The sequence below is a fragment of the Branchiostoma floridae genome, chromosome 18 (assembly GCF_000003815.2).
Source record: "Branchiostoma floridae strain S238N-H82 chromosome 18, Bfl_VNyyK, whole genome shotgun sequence".
Classification (NCBI taxonomy): domain Eukaryota; kingdom Metazoa; phylum Chordata; class Leptocardii; order Amphioxiformes; family Branchiostomatidae; genus Branchiostoma; species Branchiostoma floridae.
The window spans coordinates 12,543,911-12,557,134 of NC_049996.1; the positions used below are offsets into that span (position 1 = coordinate 12,543,911).

The following is a 13,224-nucleotide window of genomic DNA, read 5'->3' on the forward strand; positions in this document are numbered from 1 at the left end:
AACAAACAGTTTTGATTTTGTCTGTAGATCCATGTACTTTCACGAGGAAGCACAGGTGACAATACCATAGGTATCTGATTGTATATATATGACACAGCGTGATCGGAAAGATAAGAATTGTTACTTTGAACATTGACCATAACAATGGACTCTTTTGTAGTGTATGCGTAGGCAGACGTTCTTTGTTGAACGGAATTGTTTCAAACAGATAGATCTAGAAGTTTTCACATTTGTATAAGCTCACGTGAATTTTAAAGAGATAGTTTGTGGTGACCAAACTGTCTTTTTTAAACATCCACCTTAACATATTACCATGATATCATACAAGTTGCAAACCAGGATTGTTGTAAATACAGGAATACAGTACAATGGAAAGTTGCCTTTCCTAAGAAAAGACAGAAAAGTTTTTGGAATAAAAAAGGGATCCTACGATAAAGCTATACGTTGCAACTACTTTTGCCATTGCGTCATCTGTGTTTGAACTTTTGCCTCAAACAATGGATACATCTGTTTCTTCCATAGATAACACATTCACAGTCTTACCTGGCTATATCTACTGTAAATGTAATTGTAGCTAAAAGATTAAACAATATTCCGACGTTTCATAAAAACAAAATAGGTCAAGCTACGAGCATATCATGTAAACATGCAAACACTGTTAACGCTGTTTTCCGGAGGGGTTACCTGAGTTTAGTAGGTGTCCCCTGTCGGCGATATCAAAAGAACCCCTTAGGTTTTGAACATCTAAAGCATCCCCTTAACTAGTGTATTACTGTCTCTTGATTTTATACAGAGATTGTCTGCATTACTTCTAGAGGCTGCGCTTCAACCACTGAGCGACAAACGATTTTACAGACCACTCAACGAATTTCATAGATAAAGAACATTTCTTCTTCATTTTGTGTGTTTTTATATCTTTTCATCATACTTATACATTTTGTATCCTTTGCAACTATGAAAGCAAGGACCACACAATACTGATTTTGGTCACAGTTTTGTCACTTAGCGAACGAGTCTCTTTGAAAGTTGCTGTGTGTGATACTGTCAAACAAACTAGGTTATGATATATGTACCTACTAGCATGTCTATTGTATAGAGCTTTGCTTGCCGCAAAATGAGCAGCAAACGTGATGCATTTTACGACCATCTTCTGTTGATATTTGTAGTAAAACATGATGTGTGGGACCCACGTGAATTCTTCTCAAGCCGAGTTTACGACCAGACGCATATTCCCTAGAAACTTTTGGCGCCAAAATGTCGCCAACAATAAGATTGTTGCTTTTTAGATAACCTGACAGAAAAAAAGTTTTACTTAGTCTCATTCTTTACGAGTAATGTAGGCATAGTCACGCCAACGCTATCAAAAACTACCAGAAATGCTTAAATTATGCAGAAATTATTACGGGTTTATCATCACAAGCCTCGTACTTGTTTCATAGATATCACAATTAACGAGTGTACTTGATTACTAGTATTATACATACCGTACTATGTTTATTTCTATGTGACACTAGTGATTTCGGTAGGAAATAGGGCTGTGTACCTAAACAATTTTCATGTACAGCAGTTTATGTAGAGCTTCGGACCTGATCCTGAATACATTTGGTCAACTATCTACAAGTTATACATTAGTCAGTTGTGTTTTTGATGATAAATTGTCATCTTTATGTGAGGATTTACACGATCCCAAGATATTGTTTACAAGTCAATCTTCAAGTGCAAGATTGTCAATATTGCCATCTATGACATTGGATCCACCTATCTAAAAAGTGGCGTCCAGTGTCCACTTCTTTTCGTTTACGAACAGGTATGTTCAGGTCCGGACTTGTAACAAATTGTTTTATAGGTACACTGTACCCTGCACAAGAGTATAATTCACTGTGCTGCATGCGTAAGACCAAGACATGTGTTGTTTATTTGGTGCGGAAAACACAATTTACAACAGGCTATAACGCGAGTTTATGTTGTTAAATAACGCGTGACTGTTAATTGATTGATTCGTACGACTGGATCATTTTATGGACACACACTGATCCTTCTTACTTCATAAATAATCTTTGTTTATAGAAAATAAATCATGGAAGGTGTAGCCAATAGCACGCCTGTTAACAAAGATGTCCCAATTAAGGCATTAAGGATAAAGCAGCTTAGACATTTATCTAGAAAATGCCATTTTTCAAATCTAAGTTATTTATAATATGGTTGAAACCTTTCTTGTGACTTAGTCATTATGATAAAAGGAACTCATACTACAAATAGATATAAAGGATTTAAACAACATCAAAAAAGGTGTGTAACTTGGCACGTGGTAACAACTATAGAATGATTCAATGTTTTATATGTTATTGGTTTGTATAGTTTGTATTATGACATAGTTTACGTTAGTTCCAACCATATCAAACATGTAATATAAATTTTTAGTTTACTTAAGCGCAGCGGGAGTTTACGTTATCTTTACCGCACAAAGTTTACAGTAACGTCTTGTCATTAGATTATTATAGTGTCTTTAAAAAATTTGAATAGCTAGAAATACTATCAACTGAAGTCTATATAGTTCTTGACTATATATTTCTTTCGTATTCCAATGCGTTCGGTATAGATAGACTCTACCAACCCGTAGACTGTTGTCATTCATCTGTGATTTCTATACGGTCTTTGTTGTATTATACATGTGGAGCTTTTATCCACAATGGCTTGTTTTGGTTCTTCCACCATCAATTCTTTTGCCGTTTTACTATGTATCCAAGACAGTTATTCTTTTGCGACGTTTTAAGAATATAGTATACTAGTAGATGATCCAAATTATGATCAGTGCGTATAGTTTTATACTTTTGTTTCCAAAACGCGAATGTTAAGGTTACTGTGTGTTTTCAAAGTACTTACTTATCCTGTCTAATAGAATGAAAACCTAACAGCACTGTCGTCTATATGATTTCATTGCATAACTCCCAAATGTTCGTATTTCTCTTATACGTAAAGGTAGATCTATGTCAGACCTGATCTATGTTGAAAACGAATGTATAGGCGAACCATTGTAACAGAAACACCATCAAACAGATACCGCTAAAGACGTATCCTTCATGCGTTTCTAAATCGATATATCGGACGTCAAATCATGTCGTCGTCATTCATAACTTCTGAAGCGCCATTTTTTGCTGCAGGAAATTTGGGGGTAGCGTTAAAGGGAAATATGCTGGTGTATGTTTAATAGATATAGTTGAGATACTGTTATTATGTCTTAACTTCTTACAGTTACATGGGTCTCTATGGGTATTGTCATCTAAACAATGACTATATTAAGACATGCGTAAATGTTGCGTTTTTTAGTACAAGTATGCTTTACTTGTGTTTAAAGACCAGATTTCGTATAGTGGTATAATACAACAGGGACATGAAAGCACGAATCACATAGAAGGTATACTCTTCAAAGTGTTTAATGTCGCAGTAAATTTGTACAGAATACAACGTACAGTGCTACCGAAGGCACCAAATATACACACATTTACATAATCAGGGGCACTCCCTCCGAAACAACTTTTTTTACTTATCATATCATAACGTTACAGATGGAAGAATTATGATTTTGTGCGGCATTGCATGTGACAAGAGAATACATGAATGTTAAAAATCAACCAAGGAAAATAAATAACTTTCTATTGTTGTTGGTTGACATAATACAGAATGGCCACTTTTCTCCACTAACCAACAAATTTCTCTTCGTCAAAAATCACAGCTCTACTGTAGTTTTCGTTATCCAGAATTTACGCTATCACATTCAACATGAATTTCCAATGTTATATTTCATACATATTTTCCTATAGACATTGTTCTGTTGCAACAACAACAAACCTGTCCTATCTCATAACTTCCTTTCCCGACTAAAGTTAGCATTGTATCCGACCACGTGCATTCAATTTTTGACAGCCGTTGTGCAATTTTTCGTATCTATCCGTCCCTTCACCGACTTTTTTCCTCTCTCTCGCTCCATGATAGCGAAACGTATTTAATTAGAACAGAGGACAGCAGAGGGAATACAGTCCCCTCTACATTGCTAACAAAATATCATCCCCTGGGACAGGGAGTCGTATTAATGTGTCATATTCATACCGACCCCGAGGTATCATATGCCGTGGCAGAAAATAAAGTATGACTGAAAATTGGGCGAGCATAACAAGAAAGCGTCTCTCAATTCATATCTGTGCCGGCATCGCATGGTACGACAATTCATCAAGCGTGGGTCGTGATTACATCTGTGCCGGTCCCGAGTGAGTTTGGGGTGCCCGGTGTTGGAGGGAGTGTTGGGCCCGTGATAAAGTCATAACATTAACATCCAGGCGTTATACAGTCCACAGTACAGATGGTATCACACACACACGTCTGTTAGACGCGAAATGTGAGAAAGTCTGGGTTATAAATGACTGGATTTACAATAGACGACAATCCGGTACGTTTTGCCTGGTTTTGTAGGCACACACTGAATGTTGCCAATATGATGAAATTATGAAGTTTTGGATCTAGAAAGAGAAATATTTCAATACGCCTTAGATACATACATTCAGTACTCCTCAGATACATTCTCTTTTCACATAAAGGATTTGCGTCAAAAGAGTAACGTGAATTGTGTATGCATCGTTTTATCAATGAATTCTTTTTAAAAATGCGTTATTAGAAAACGGTACAATCAGCCAAGAAGCAAGATGTTTGAAAATGAGATGATGAAAATACAACTTGTTATTGTGTTTTCTGAACCTTATAGATTTCGAAAGAGTAGTTAGCATCCTTTTATACCAGTACCACGGCAATATTTTAAGGTTTTTTAACAATCTTTGTCTCTTCTGTCCCCCAATGGCAGTTTCAACTTCTTCCCATTGAGAAATACGAAGTCACAATTCTTTTAACATTTCATATGCGGCTACCTTCTATTCAGAACATCCACAGAATTCATAAGTTGAAACAATGAATTTTAACGGGTGCTCCTTTGTTGAGCGAGCAACACTTTTTGCCGGAAAGAAATCGGACGCCTTGCAAAATACACTGGCAATGTGTTCACTGTTCCATGCCACATGGGATATTGATTTTGAACTGATTTACAGTTCTAGTGCGTAAACTGAGAGAGACTTGATGTATATGCGTACCATAGCGATGCCGTGTTGTTTTTTGTTCCATGCAGATATCACTTGTGCCCGCTGTATGAAGCGACGACATCTACAGACCGAGAGACCTTTAACTACGAGGTAAACTGGTTGAAGAATATGGACATATGAGAAGTTACCACAGCGCGACACAACAGGAGCCTAACAATGTAAGTGAAATTTTCAGAAATTTACATCTCCCAAAGGGAGAAGGTTTGATATTGTTTGTTGTTGATAGTTTTCAGTAGAAAGCGTCTTTTTCGTGTCCAGATGTAGTTTCGCAGTTGACTTTGGTATTATAACACTCACAGCGTAAGGTGAGTCGGATGTCAAAAAATCATGACAATGGTATACATTCTGGCAAGGTCTTTACATCTTTTCTTCTATGGCTTTTTTTAAGAACACGTCACATTTGACAAGTACATTTTGACCGTTATGTTATGCCAATGAGCTTTGATAAAAGCTCCTTGGCTATGCGAACTTTCGCGACAACTAACAGCGATGAACTGATGTCTCTAGGCTAGAAAACGTTCCCCTTGTGTAAAGTTTCCACAACAAGTTTGGGAGAGTTCGATGGTTGATATTCATATATCTATTCATCATTGGAAAGCACTATCCAATACTTACAATCGCTAGTTTTGTAACATATTTCTGCCTGGTCCAAATGTTACTCTGACTGTGTCTCTACCGACGCGACGGTTTACGGGACATGTCATATAAAACATTTTGTCATGGTCAGACTTCACGGCATCAAACTCTACTCGCTATGACAAGTTCTAGGGATCGACTTCTTTGAATGCTAATTGGAATCCTTCTGACCTTCTTGGCCACCGGAATGGGGCGAGGTGACTGTCGGTTGGGAAGCACTAATGTTGCCGAGGGCGGTCTGGTTGTTTCCCGATGTGTCGCAGCTGTTCTCGTCGGTGTCGGAACAGTCGCTGCCCTTCTTGCCGTCGGTGTGCGTCTTGGTGTGCTTGGCGAGGTGGTCGGAGCGCATGAACCTCTTGTTACAGACGGGACAGGCGAAGCGTTTCTCGCCCGTGTGGGTACGGAGGTGCCGCTGGAGCTCGTCGGACCGCGTGAAGCGTTTCCCGCAGAACAACCAGTTGCAGACGAACGGTCTCTCGCCGGTGTGCCAGCGGAGATGCGCCTTCAGGTGGGACGTCTTGCCGTACACCTTCCCGCAGCCGGGGATGTGGCAGCTATGTTGGTTCTTGCGGCGGATGGCGGCTCCGGCGGGACCTAGCCGCTCCGCCTCTTGGCAGTTGGGGCAGTCGCATGTCGCCCGCCCCGTGTACCGCCGGGAGTTCCGCACGCCTGCGGTGGCCCCAAAGGCCGGTGTGGAGAGTAGAGGGGCGGACAGCTGCGATCCGCTCATGTCCGTTGAGGGCAACATTGACTTAAAACTGTCCTGCGCGAGCAGCGACTGCCCCGTCGGCAGCAGGTGCGTCGGCGTGGAGTTGAGTGGGTGGCTGAGAGCGGAATAGTCCGTGCCGTAGTTTCCTAACTGCGAGTGTAACCCGCTAGTGTTCTGTACGTCCAGCCAGTTGGAGTTGGCCGTGTGCATGTCCCACCAAGCCGACGCGCTGTTGGTCACGTCGTTGGACAGACTCGGGTGGCCGTTGGTCTTGAACCAGGACTCGTACGGGTGCGCGACTCCCACCCGCGGGTACATGCTGGCCTGCATCTGTAGGCTATCCACGCCGGGACCGTGGACTTTCTGTATGATGGCCGGCTGGCCGCTGTCGTTGTGGTGTGCCGACGTGCTGACGGACGTGCTCTGCAGGAACAGGTCGCTGCCGTAGGATGTCATACTGTTGGCGGTGGTGCTGCTGGCGAGGGGGTACCCCCCGCTTCCCGACATGGTGGACATGGACGGGAGAGAGTCCTGGAGAGACATGTGCATGGGTCGGGAGGAGACGGCGCCGTTCCCGTGGCTCACCGACACGTGGTGGTTCCCAGTCGCGCCCGGCAGGGACTTCTTCCACGGGTAGAACCCTTTCCCGATGGCGGCGTCGGCGAGAGGAGGGGGACTCTTGTTTCCGATCTTGTCACAGGTGGCAGCGAGCATCGCTAAGGGAGTGGCGCCTAGACGTGGATGCTCCTAGAAATGAAAAACACCGACGGTTCACATCTGTTCTACTCCCAGGACCTCTACACCTCATTTCAACAGCGAAACCTTCATCATATGACCCATAAGTAACTCACATGTAGATCTCAGCATAATACCTCAACACGGCATTATACGACAAACAATATTCTAATTTACAGTCGATATTACCTGCCAACTTTGCATGTTGTGTTCTACAAAGCAGGAATTGGTATATATGTGTTGAAACATGCCATAGTATCTCATTGTCACGATCTCAAGATATAAATATCAATGTCATCTCTCAAAGTACAACATTTTTGTGCTCTTAAACGTCCTAGGCTTTTCCAAATGATAGTTTTTAGACTCAAACTGTGACTACCATGTCGTGATGATAATGATTTCAACACCCTCCCTACAGGAGCATTCTACGGTTTCCATAGGATCTACCGCGGGAAATTGTCTATGGGAAAAACGCCATAGTCATAAACAATTATCGAATCGATAGACCAAAAGCCAGAATTGGACCCCGAAGAATAAGGATATATGCGAAACAAATGAAAATTTATGAGAAAACCATTCTATACTAATCCTCTATGGATATATCACTGATGTAGACATCTCTGTCAGAGGCATGTAGGTATTTTGTAGCGTAATGTTTACATCTACAAAAACTCAATAATTTGTAACATTAGAGACAAAATATTGTATCGTTATTTCAAACAACAGTTTTACTCATAGACATGAAAACTTAGATAATGTCTATCTACAGTGGTTTTAGGGAATTCTGCGGCGCACTACAGGCAGTATTCGTCGATTCGCAGTAAAGTCGTGACAGTAAAAATGACCGCGTTTGTTGAAGATACACAGAAGACCTGTTAGGGCGTCGTTTTAAACTAATGTCAAAGTTGAAGGCTATTTATGAATGGAGTAAACAAAAGCAGGTTGCAATATGACATGGCAAAACGCGATCTTACATGGGTGTCGTCTGATTTCCCTCAGAATGAACGACAGACGACAGTCATAGCTGACATACCCTGACTGTGTTGGCGCGCAAATCTATGTCAGAAATCCGGCAAAAACGTCACAGAAACGGCGTCAAATGTCTCACAGACGGCAAAGATATCCTTCTCGTGATACTGTGCAGTCCAAATGGTAAAAATTAACGTGAGTTCTATCGGAAGGATCTCTCTAACTTCCTGACACGTTTTTACCGCTCTTTTTCCCCACCGTAAGAAGTGACAATCTGCTCGGAGCGCCTCTGCCCCTATATAATCAATTCGCCCGTTCAAAGAGACCCAGCGGGGCGACGAATATCAAACTCCCGCCGCACGATTCACGCTGACTTCGGTATGAATATTCTGTCATGCACCCAAATCAACTGCTAAATCAGGGCAATTTACTCTTTGTTATTCATTTGTTGAACAGCGAAACGAAGAAGATTTTTCTGTCGGGCCACTCCGCCAATGTGTGCAGATTTCATCGGTGAATAAGTCGGCAAACACCGGCCGTGAAAAGGCGATCTGTTTGGTCTCGAAATAAAATGTTTGCCCAAGTGGTGGGTATTAGCACCCTGAACAAGCGGGGGTAAACTCGAGTGTACACAAAGTCGCGTGTGCAACTGGATTTTCCACATCGTCACAAACTGCCATTTCGTTTCCGTGCCCGTATTTCTAGCCAAATCTTCTACCAAATATCGTATGTCCCCCTAAAAACTTCATCGACAGGGAACGAGCTCGTGACAGATACTATCGTGATTTACAAGAAACGCTAACTCCCGCGGTGGAGTGTTCTCGTCTTGGGTTCTAGTAGTACCGAGGAGGGAATCGAGCATACACGGGGGACAAGGTTACCGGGCCCCGCCTGCGGATCTAGTACTGATCGGTCCAACATACCAACCTTTCTCGACTTTAGTTCGCTCGGCGGCGGCGGGTGGACTTCGGGCGGTAGGACAGAGTGAAGGAAAGTGGACTCACCCCGAGAAGTGAGGTTGCCATCCCACAACAGCAGGCTTTGATTCCGCAATTTGAAGCTCTTTGAGCGGCGTTTTCGTCCCTACCAAAGGGAAGGTGTACAATACAAATGGTCGGTTCCGCCCATTTGACCATATAATTGTGGTGTGGCTTCCCTTTGAAGGCCCGCTCAGGCCCCTCTCGACCAATCAGCGAGCTCCGTTGGAGCCTTGATTGATTATTCTAGTGACAAGTGGGGCTGAATTGTTGACATACACGACGATTTACTCGCACCTCTACAAACAAGAACGTCAGCCCAGACTCACAATAATGAGATTTCATTACCCAAAATTGCTCCTAATCCACCGCGATCGCGCAATTTTCCTCACGACATCCCTCCGTAACTTTTCCGGCATCCCTGCGACAAAAGCCCGGCTTATGACGATGCTAAATTTGACATTTTCAGGGCCATTTGGCCCTGCCATACTTCTTGAGGCGATACCATTTCTAGGACGAGCGCTTCTCCAGGTGCAAGCGGGATCACTAAGATCAAAGAAAAAAAGGCATCTCGGAGAGGATGAGAAAAAATGCGGTGTAGCGACCTCCGCGTCCGTCACCGCACCTGTACCTGACTCATCCTCGGGAGGAGGACACTCCCTCACCGAGAACGTTTCGCCAGGCGTACCCTTACGGGGTTTTACTTTAGGGGCATGTTTCACGACTTACCAGCTCCCAATTTCCCATAGAGCACCATGCGGCTTAGGACACCATGAGTTTGGAGCCGGTGAGCCTAATCCTCTGCGGGTAGCCTGGATAACATGCGGTGATAACTACCGGCCGTTCGGCTGAAATATTGGCAGACCCTGGGGCGATATTTTATTTTTCTGGGCAATCGCGGCCCATTTGCGGGGAATAAGCAGACCCGATAGCTCCTTTATCAGATCAGAATTAAGCCTAACTGGGGACCGATACATCTCTGTTTCGGGCCACAATGCCCTTCTTTCGGGTCCTGATCCTTTCACGCTCTCAGCGGGAGCGAACATCAAAAGGGCCCGGAGAACGGTTTTCATCGGCCGGAGCTGTCGCCTCTCTGTAGGCTCCTACTTCTATGGCATGGAGAGGGCGGCCGGGGGCGGCTAGGAGGACGGACGGGGGTGGACTGAGGGCGGGCAGGGGAGGGACACAGTGTGGCGCGCTCCCCAGGAGCCTGTCTACCCCAGCGTACGGAATTACGACAAGGGGCGGGCTTGTAGGTTTTTCTCGGGCGGGCCATGTGCGCTTCAACCCGCCGCACTCAGCTAACCCGGGACCAGTCAAGCTCGCACTGTATATCTACGATGACAGATTAATTAAAATCACGGGTCCCTTGGAAAGGGAGGTCACTTTAGGGAATTAAGAAATTCTATTCAACAACAAAAAGTGCATACATCGCAGCAAACAGAACTATCATCTCCTACAACACACCCATCTCTCTTTTTCAGTAAACAGGTGGCAGTGACGCTACGCGGACATTTTGTTCCAACGCTTATATGTATGGCTCACATTTTGTTTGTGATCTGGCAGAGGACAATTTTGTCGGGGACAATGCGTACTGTTAATCTCTTCAGTGTGAGTCAGACTTCAGTAGGCTCGCCGCCCGGGCACCCATCGCGCCGTGAGTAATGTTACAATAGTTCCCCCGACTTGGGGTCGGACAGAGCCGGCTAACTACATCTAATAGCGCCGCAGTGTCACGGCATGGTTCGTTCCCGCGTGCTCTACTATTCCTTCTAATCGCCATAGCGGTTTAACCAACTAATGAGCGGTATTTGTAGCTTTGTTTGGTATTTCAAAGGGGCCGTGCAACGGCATTATGGCCTGCCTTTACATTTACCTGCTTTCTAAGGAAAAACACAATGAGTTGGGAGGAAAACACAGCGATTTGGAGCACCCATTAAGATAAACTCAGGTGCGGGTATTGTTCTACTTGTCGGAGTTGCCCTCAAGCGGTCCCAAATTGCATGATCGGCGTCCATAAAGCCAATATCTGTATCCTCTTATCTTCCAGACGATCTCAGGATAGATAGCAGTACGGTATGTTCATCTTCCCTGTTCGACTTGTTAACCTTTGCCTTATCACATCCACACAAATAATACAATATCTCTTACAATAGGAGCAAACATCGGAACCTTAAATTCTCAACACACCTGCGCCAGTAACCTTAAATATCGCCCCACTTCCGGTGGTGTGGAGTAGGTGTGTACAGGTATGCCCTTAATTATACCTTGACTTTGGCCGAAGGATGTTCTCGAGTACGCTTAATGATAACCGTCCCATCTGGAAACTCTGTTCCTGATTTTTTTTTCGCCGTATACAGAAAATACATATCCCCTGAGGTGTATAGAGGACGGTCGGATATCGTTATCCGGAGTAATCCGTGGCCTTCTTTACCGCGTGTTGTCCTAATCCCCCATCATCTCGGCATTCCTTAATTCAGGGCGGGAGGCGGATTATCATACAGATGATTCCGTGGCAGAAACTACGTCGTCATCTGTCATTTTCTCACAGTGCTGAACTACAGACGAGCTTATATCACTCAGAGGAACCTGCAAAAATACGAAACCGAAATCTACAATGTCCTTCTATCTTTTGTATGCTTTCAACATATTCTATAGTCTTCTATGCGAGAACAAAATTTTGTTTCATTGTATGTTATTTTTAAGACATTAGCTTTGAACATATGGTGAAAAATATTTTAAGTCGCAGGTGGTGGCTGATTTCTTACTTTACGTTATTTTTCTGTGGATTTGGTTATTACGGTATTTATATATCTGTTGTTATGTTACGTTTCAAGGTATTTTGTCGGCGGAAAGAAGGGACAAAAACGCCGCTTGAGCAAGAGGCAGACCCGTCGTGACAACAACAGACACCCGTAAAGGCATCTTTTTAAAGAGAACACATTTCGTCCACTTCAAAGCGACGTCGTTCCCTTTCAGCGTACGAGATTGCCAGACGAGTGCTCTGCGTGGTCTTTTCGACCAGCTTCCGTTACCATGGCGACCCAACAATGCCCTACATACCCCCGCTCTTCTGTACAGACCGTACAAATGCAAAACGCCGCCGCGCCTATTCTGTACTACCACCGGGAGGCGACGGCGCATTATCCCCTTCTTCTAGCATGATAATATAATTTGTGTAAGATTGTACGCGCTGCCCAGCGGGGGATCACAAAGGGGGTTGAGAGGAGGCGTGGCCATCTAATTGTCCTAGTACTTCAAAGGCTTATTGCTTTAATTACCCTCCCCCCTCCCCTATTGAGTCCTTGCAGTGTAAAGTATGCTAGAGCTGTCAGCGAGATTGAAGGAGCATAAGTAGAGGGGTGAGGATCATAGGTTATGAACCCAAGTTTGCTGCCTCATTGAAAACGAGTCAACCGTCGTAGAAAGAAGTTGTTGTGCGAGGGCCCGCTCATAGTTGTCGTATCATCGTCGTACGACCGAAAACTGAAGGCATTCTTGGAATAGTTGTGCATGTATTATACGAAATTCAGCAGCTTTTATCGTTTTTTACAAACAAGGCTATTAAGATCCTTGTCGGTGATTGGTTCTGTCACAGCTTAAAAACCTCCTTCGAGCCGACAGTCTGCTTGAAAAACAAAGACAATAAAAATAGTATTAAAGATGACCAACGTATAGAAAAACTGTAGTCTGTATTCCTTTTTTGTGTTTCCAGACACACACATACACAAAACTTCTCTGGAATCTTCGTTGAATAAAATCAAGGAGCCTGATAAAAGCTCCTTGATAAAATTGATTAGTTTTTAATTCATACACTATGATCGTATGCTAAACTGTCGGGAAATACTTCAGTTGAATTTGGATAAATATTACTTATTGTAAAAACTATTCGCGGTAGTAGGTTAGAAATCCTTGACTTTTCTCTATGATACTGTTGAGTTGAATCATACAATAGTTCTTTATGCTATGTTCGTTGACGTTTTAGGTCAACCGGTTGTTTATAACTACACAATCCTATTTGTGCCATCTTGTCTGTTCCAATGAAACAACTGAA

The 13,224-nt window shown here is 43.4% G+C and overlaps 1 protein-coding gene across 5 annotated transcripts; it reads right to left on the reverse strand.

Annotated features, from left to right (window-relative positions):
• Positions 1-3,416: 3,416 nt before the first annotated feature.
• On the reverse strand, positions 3,417-9,987 carry LOC118405740 (transcription factor Sp9-like). 5 transcript variants are annotated; one of them, XM_035805450.1, is made up of 2 exons: positions 9,900-9,987; positions 3,417-7,236 (listed from the first exon to the last, which is right to left on the reverse strand). In XM_035805450.1, exons 1-2 carry the CDS (start codon positions 9,915-9,917, stop codon positions 5,932-5,934), a joined length of 1,323 nt encoding a protein of 440 aa, XP_035661343.1. In that variant the 5' UTR covers positions 9,918-9,987; the 3' UTR covers positions 3,417-5,931. The 5 variants fall into 5 exon arrangements, with proteins under 5 accessions (XP_035661343.1, XP_035661342.1, XP_035661344.1 ...); XM_035805449.1 differs by lacking the exon at positions 9,900-9,987 and adding an exon at positions 9,198-9,328; XM_035805451.1 differs by lacking the exon at positions 9,900-9,987 and adding an exon at positions 9,121-9,315.
• Positions 9,988-13,224: the final 3,237 nt, after the last annotated feature.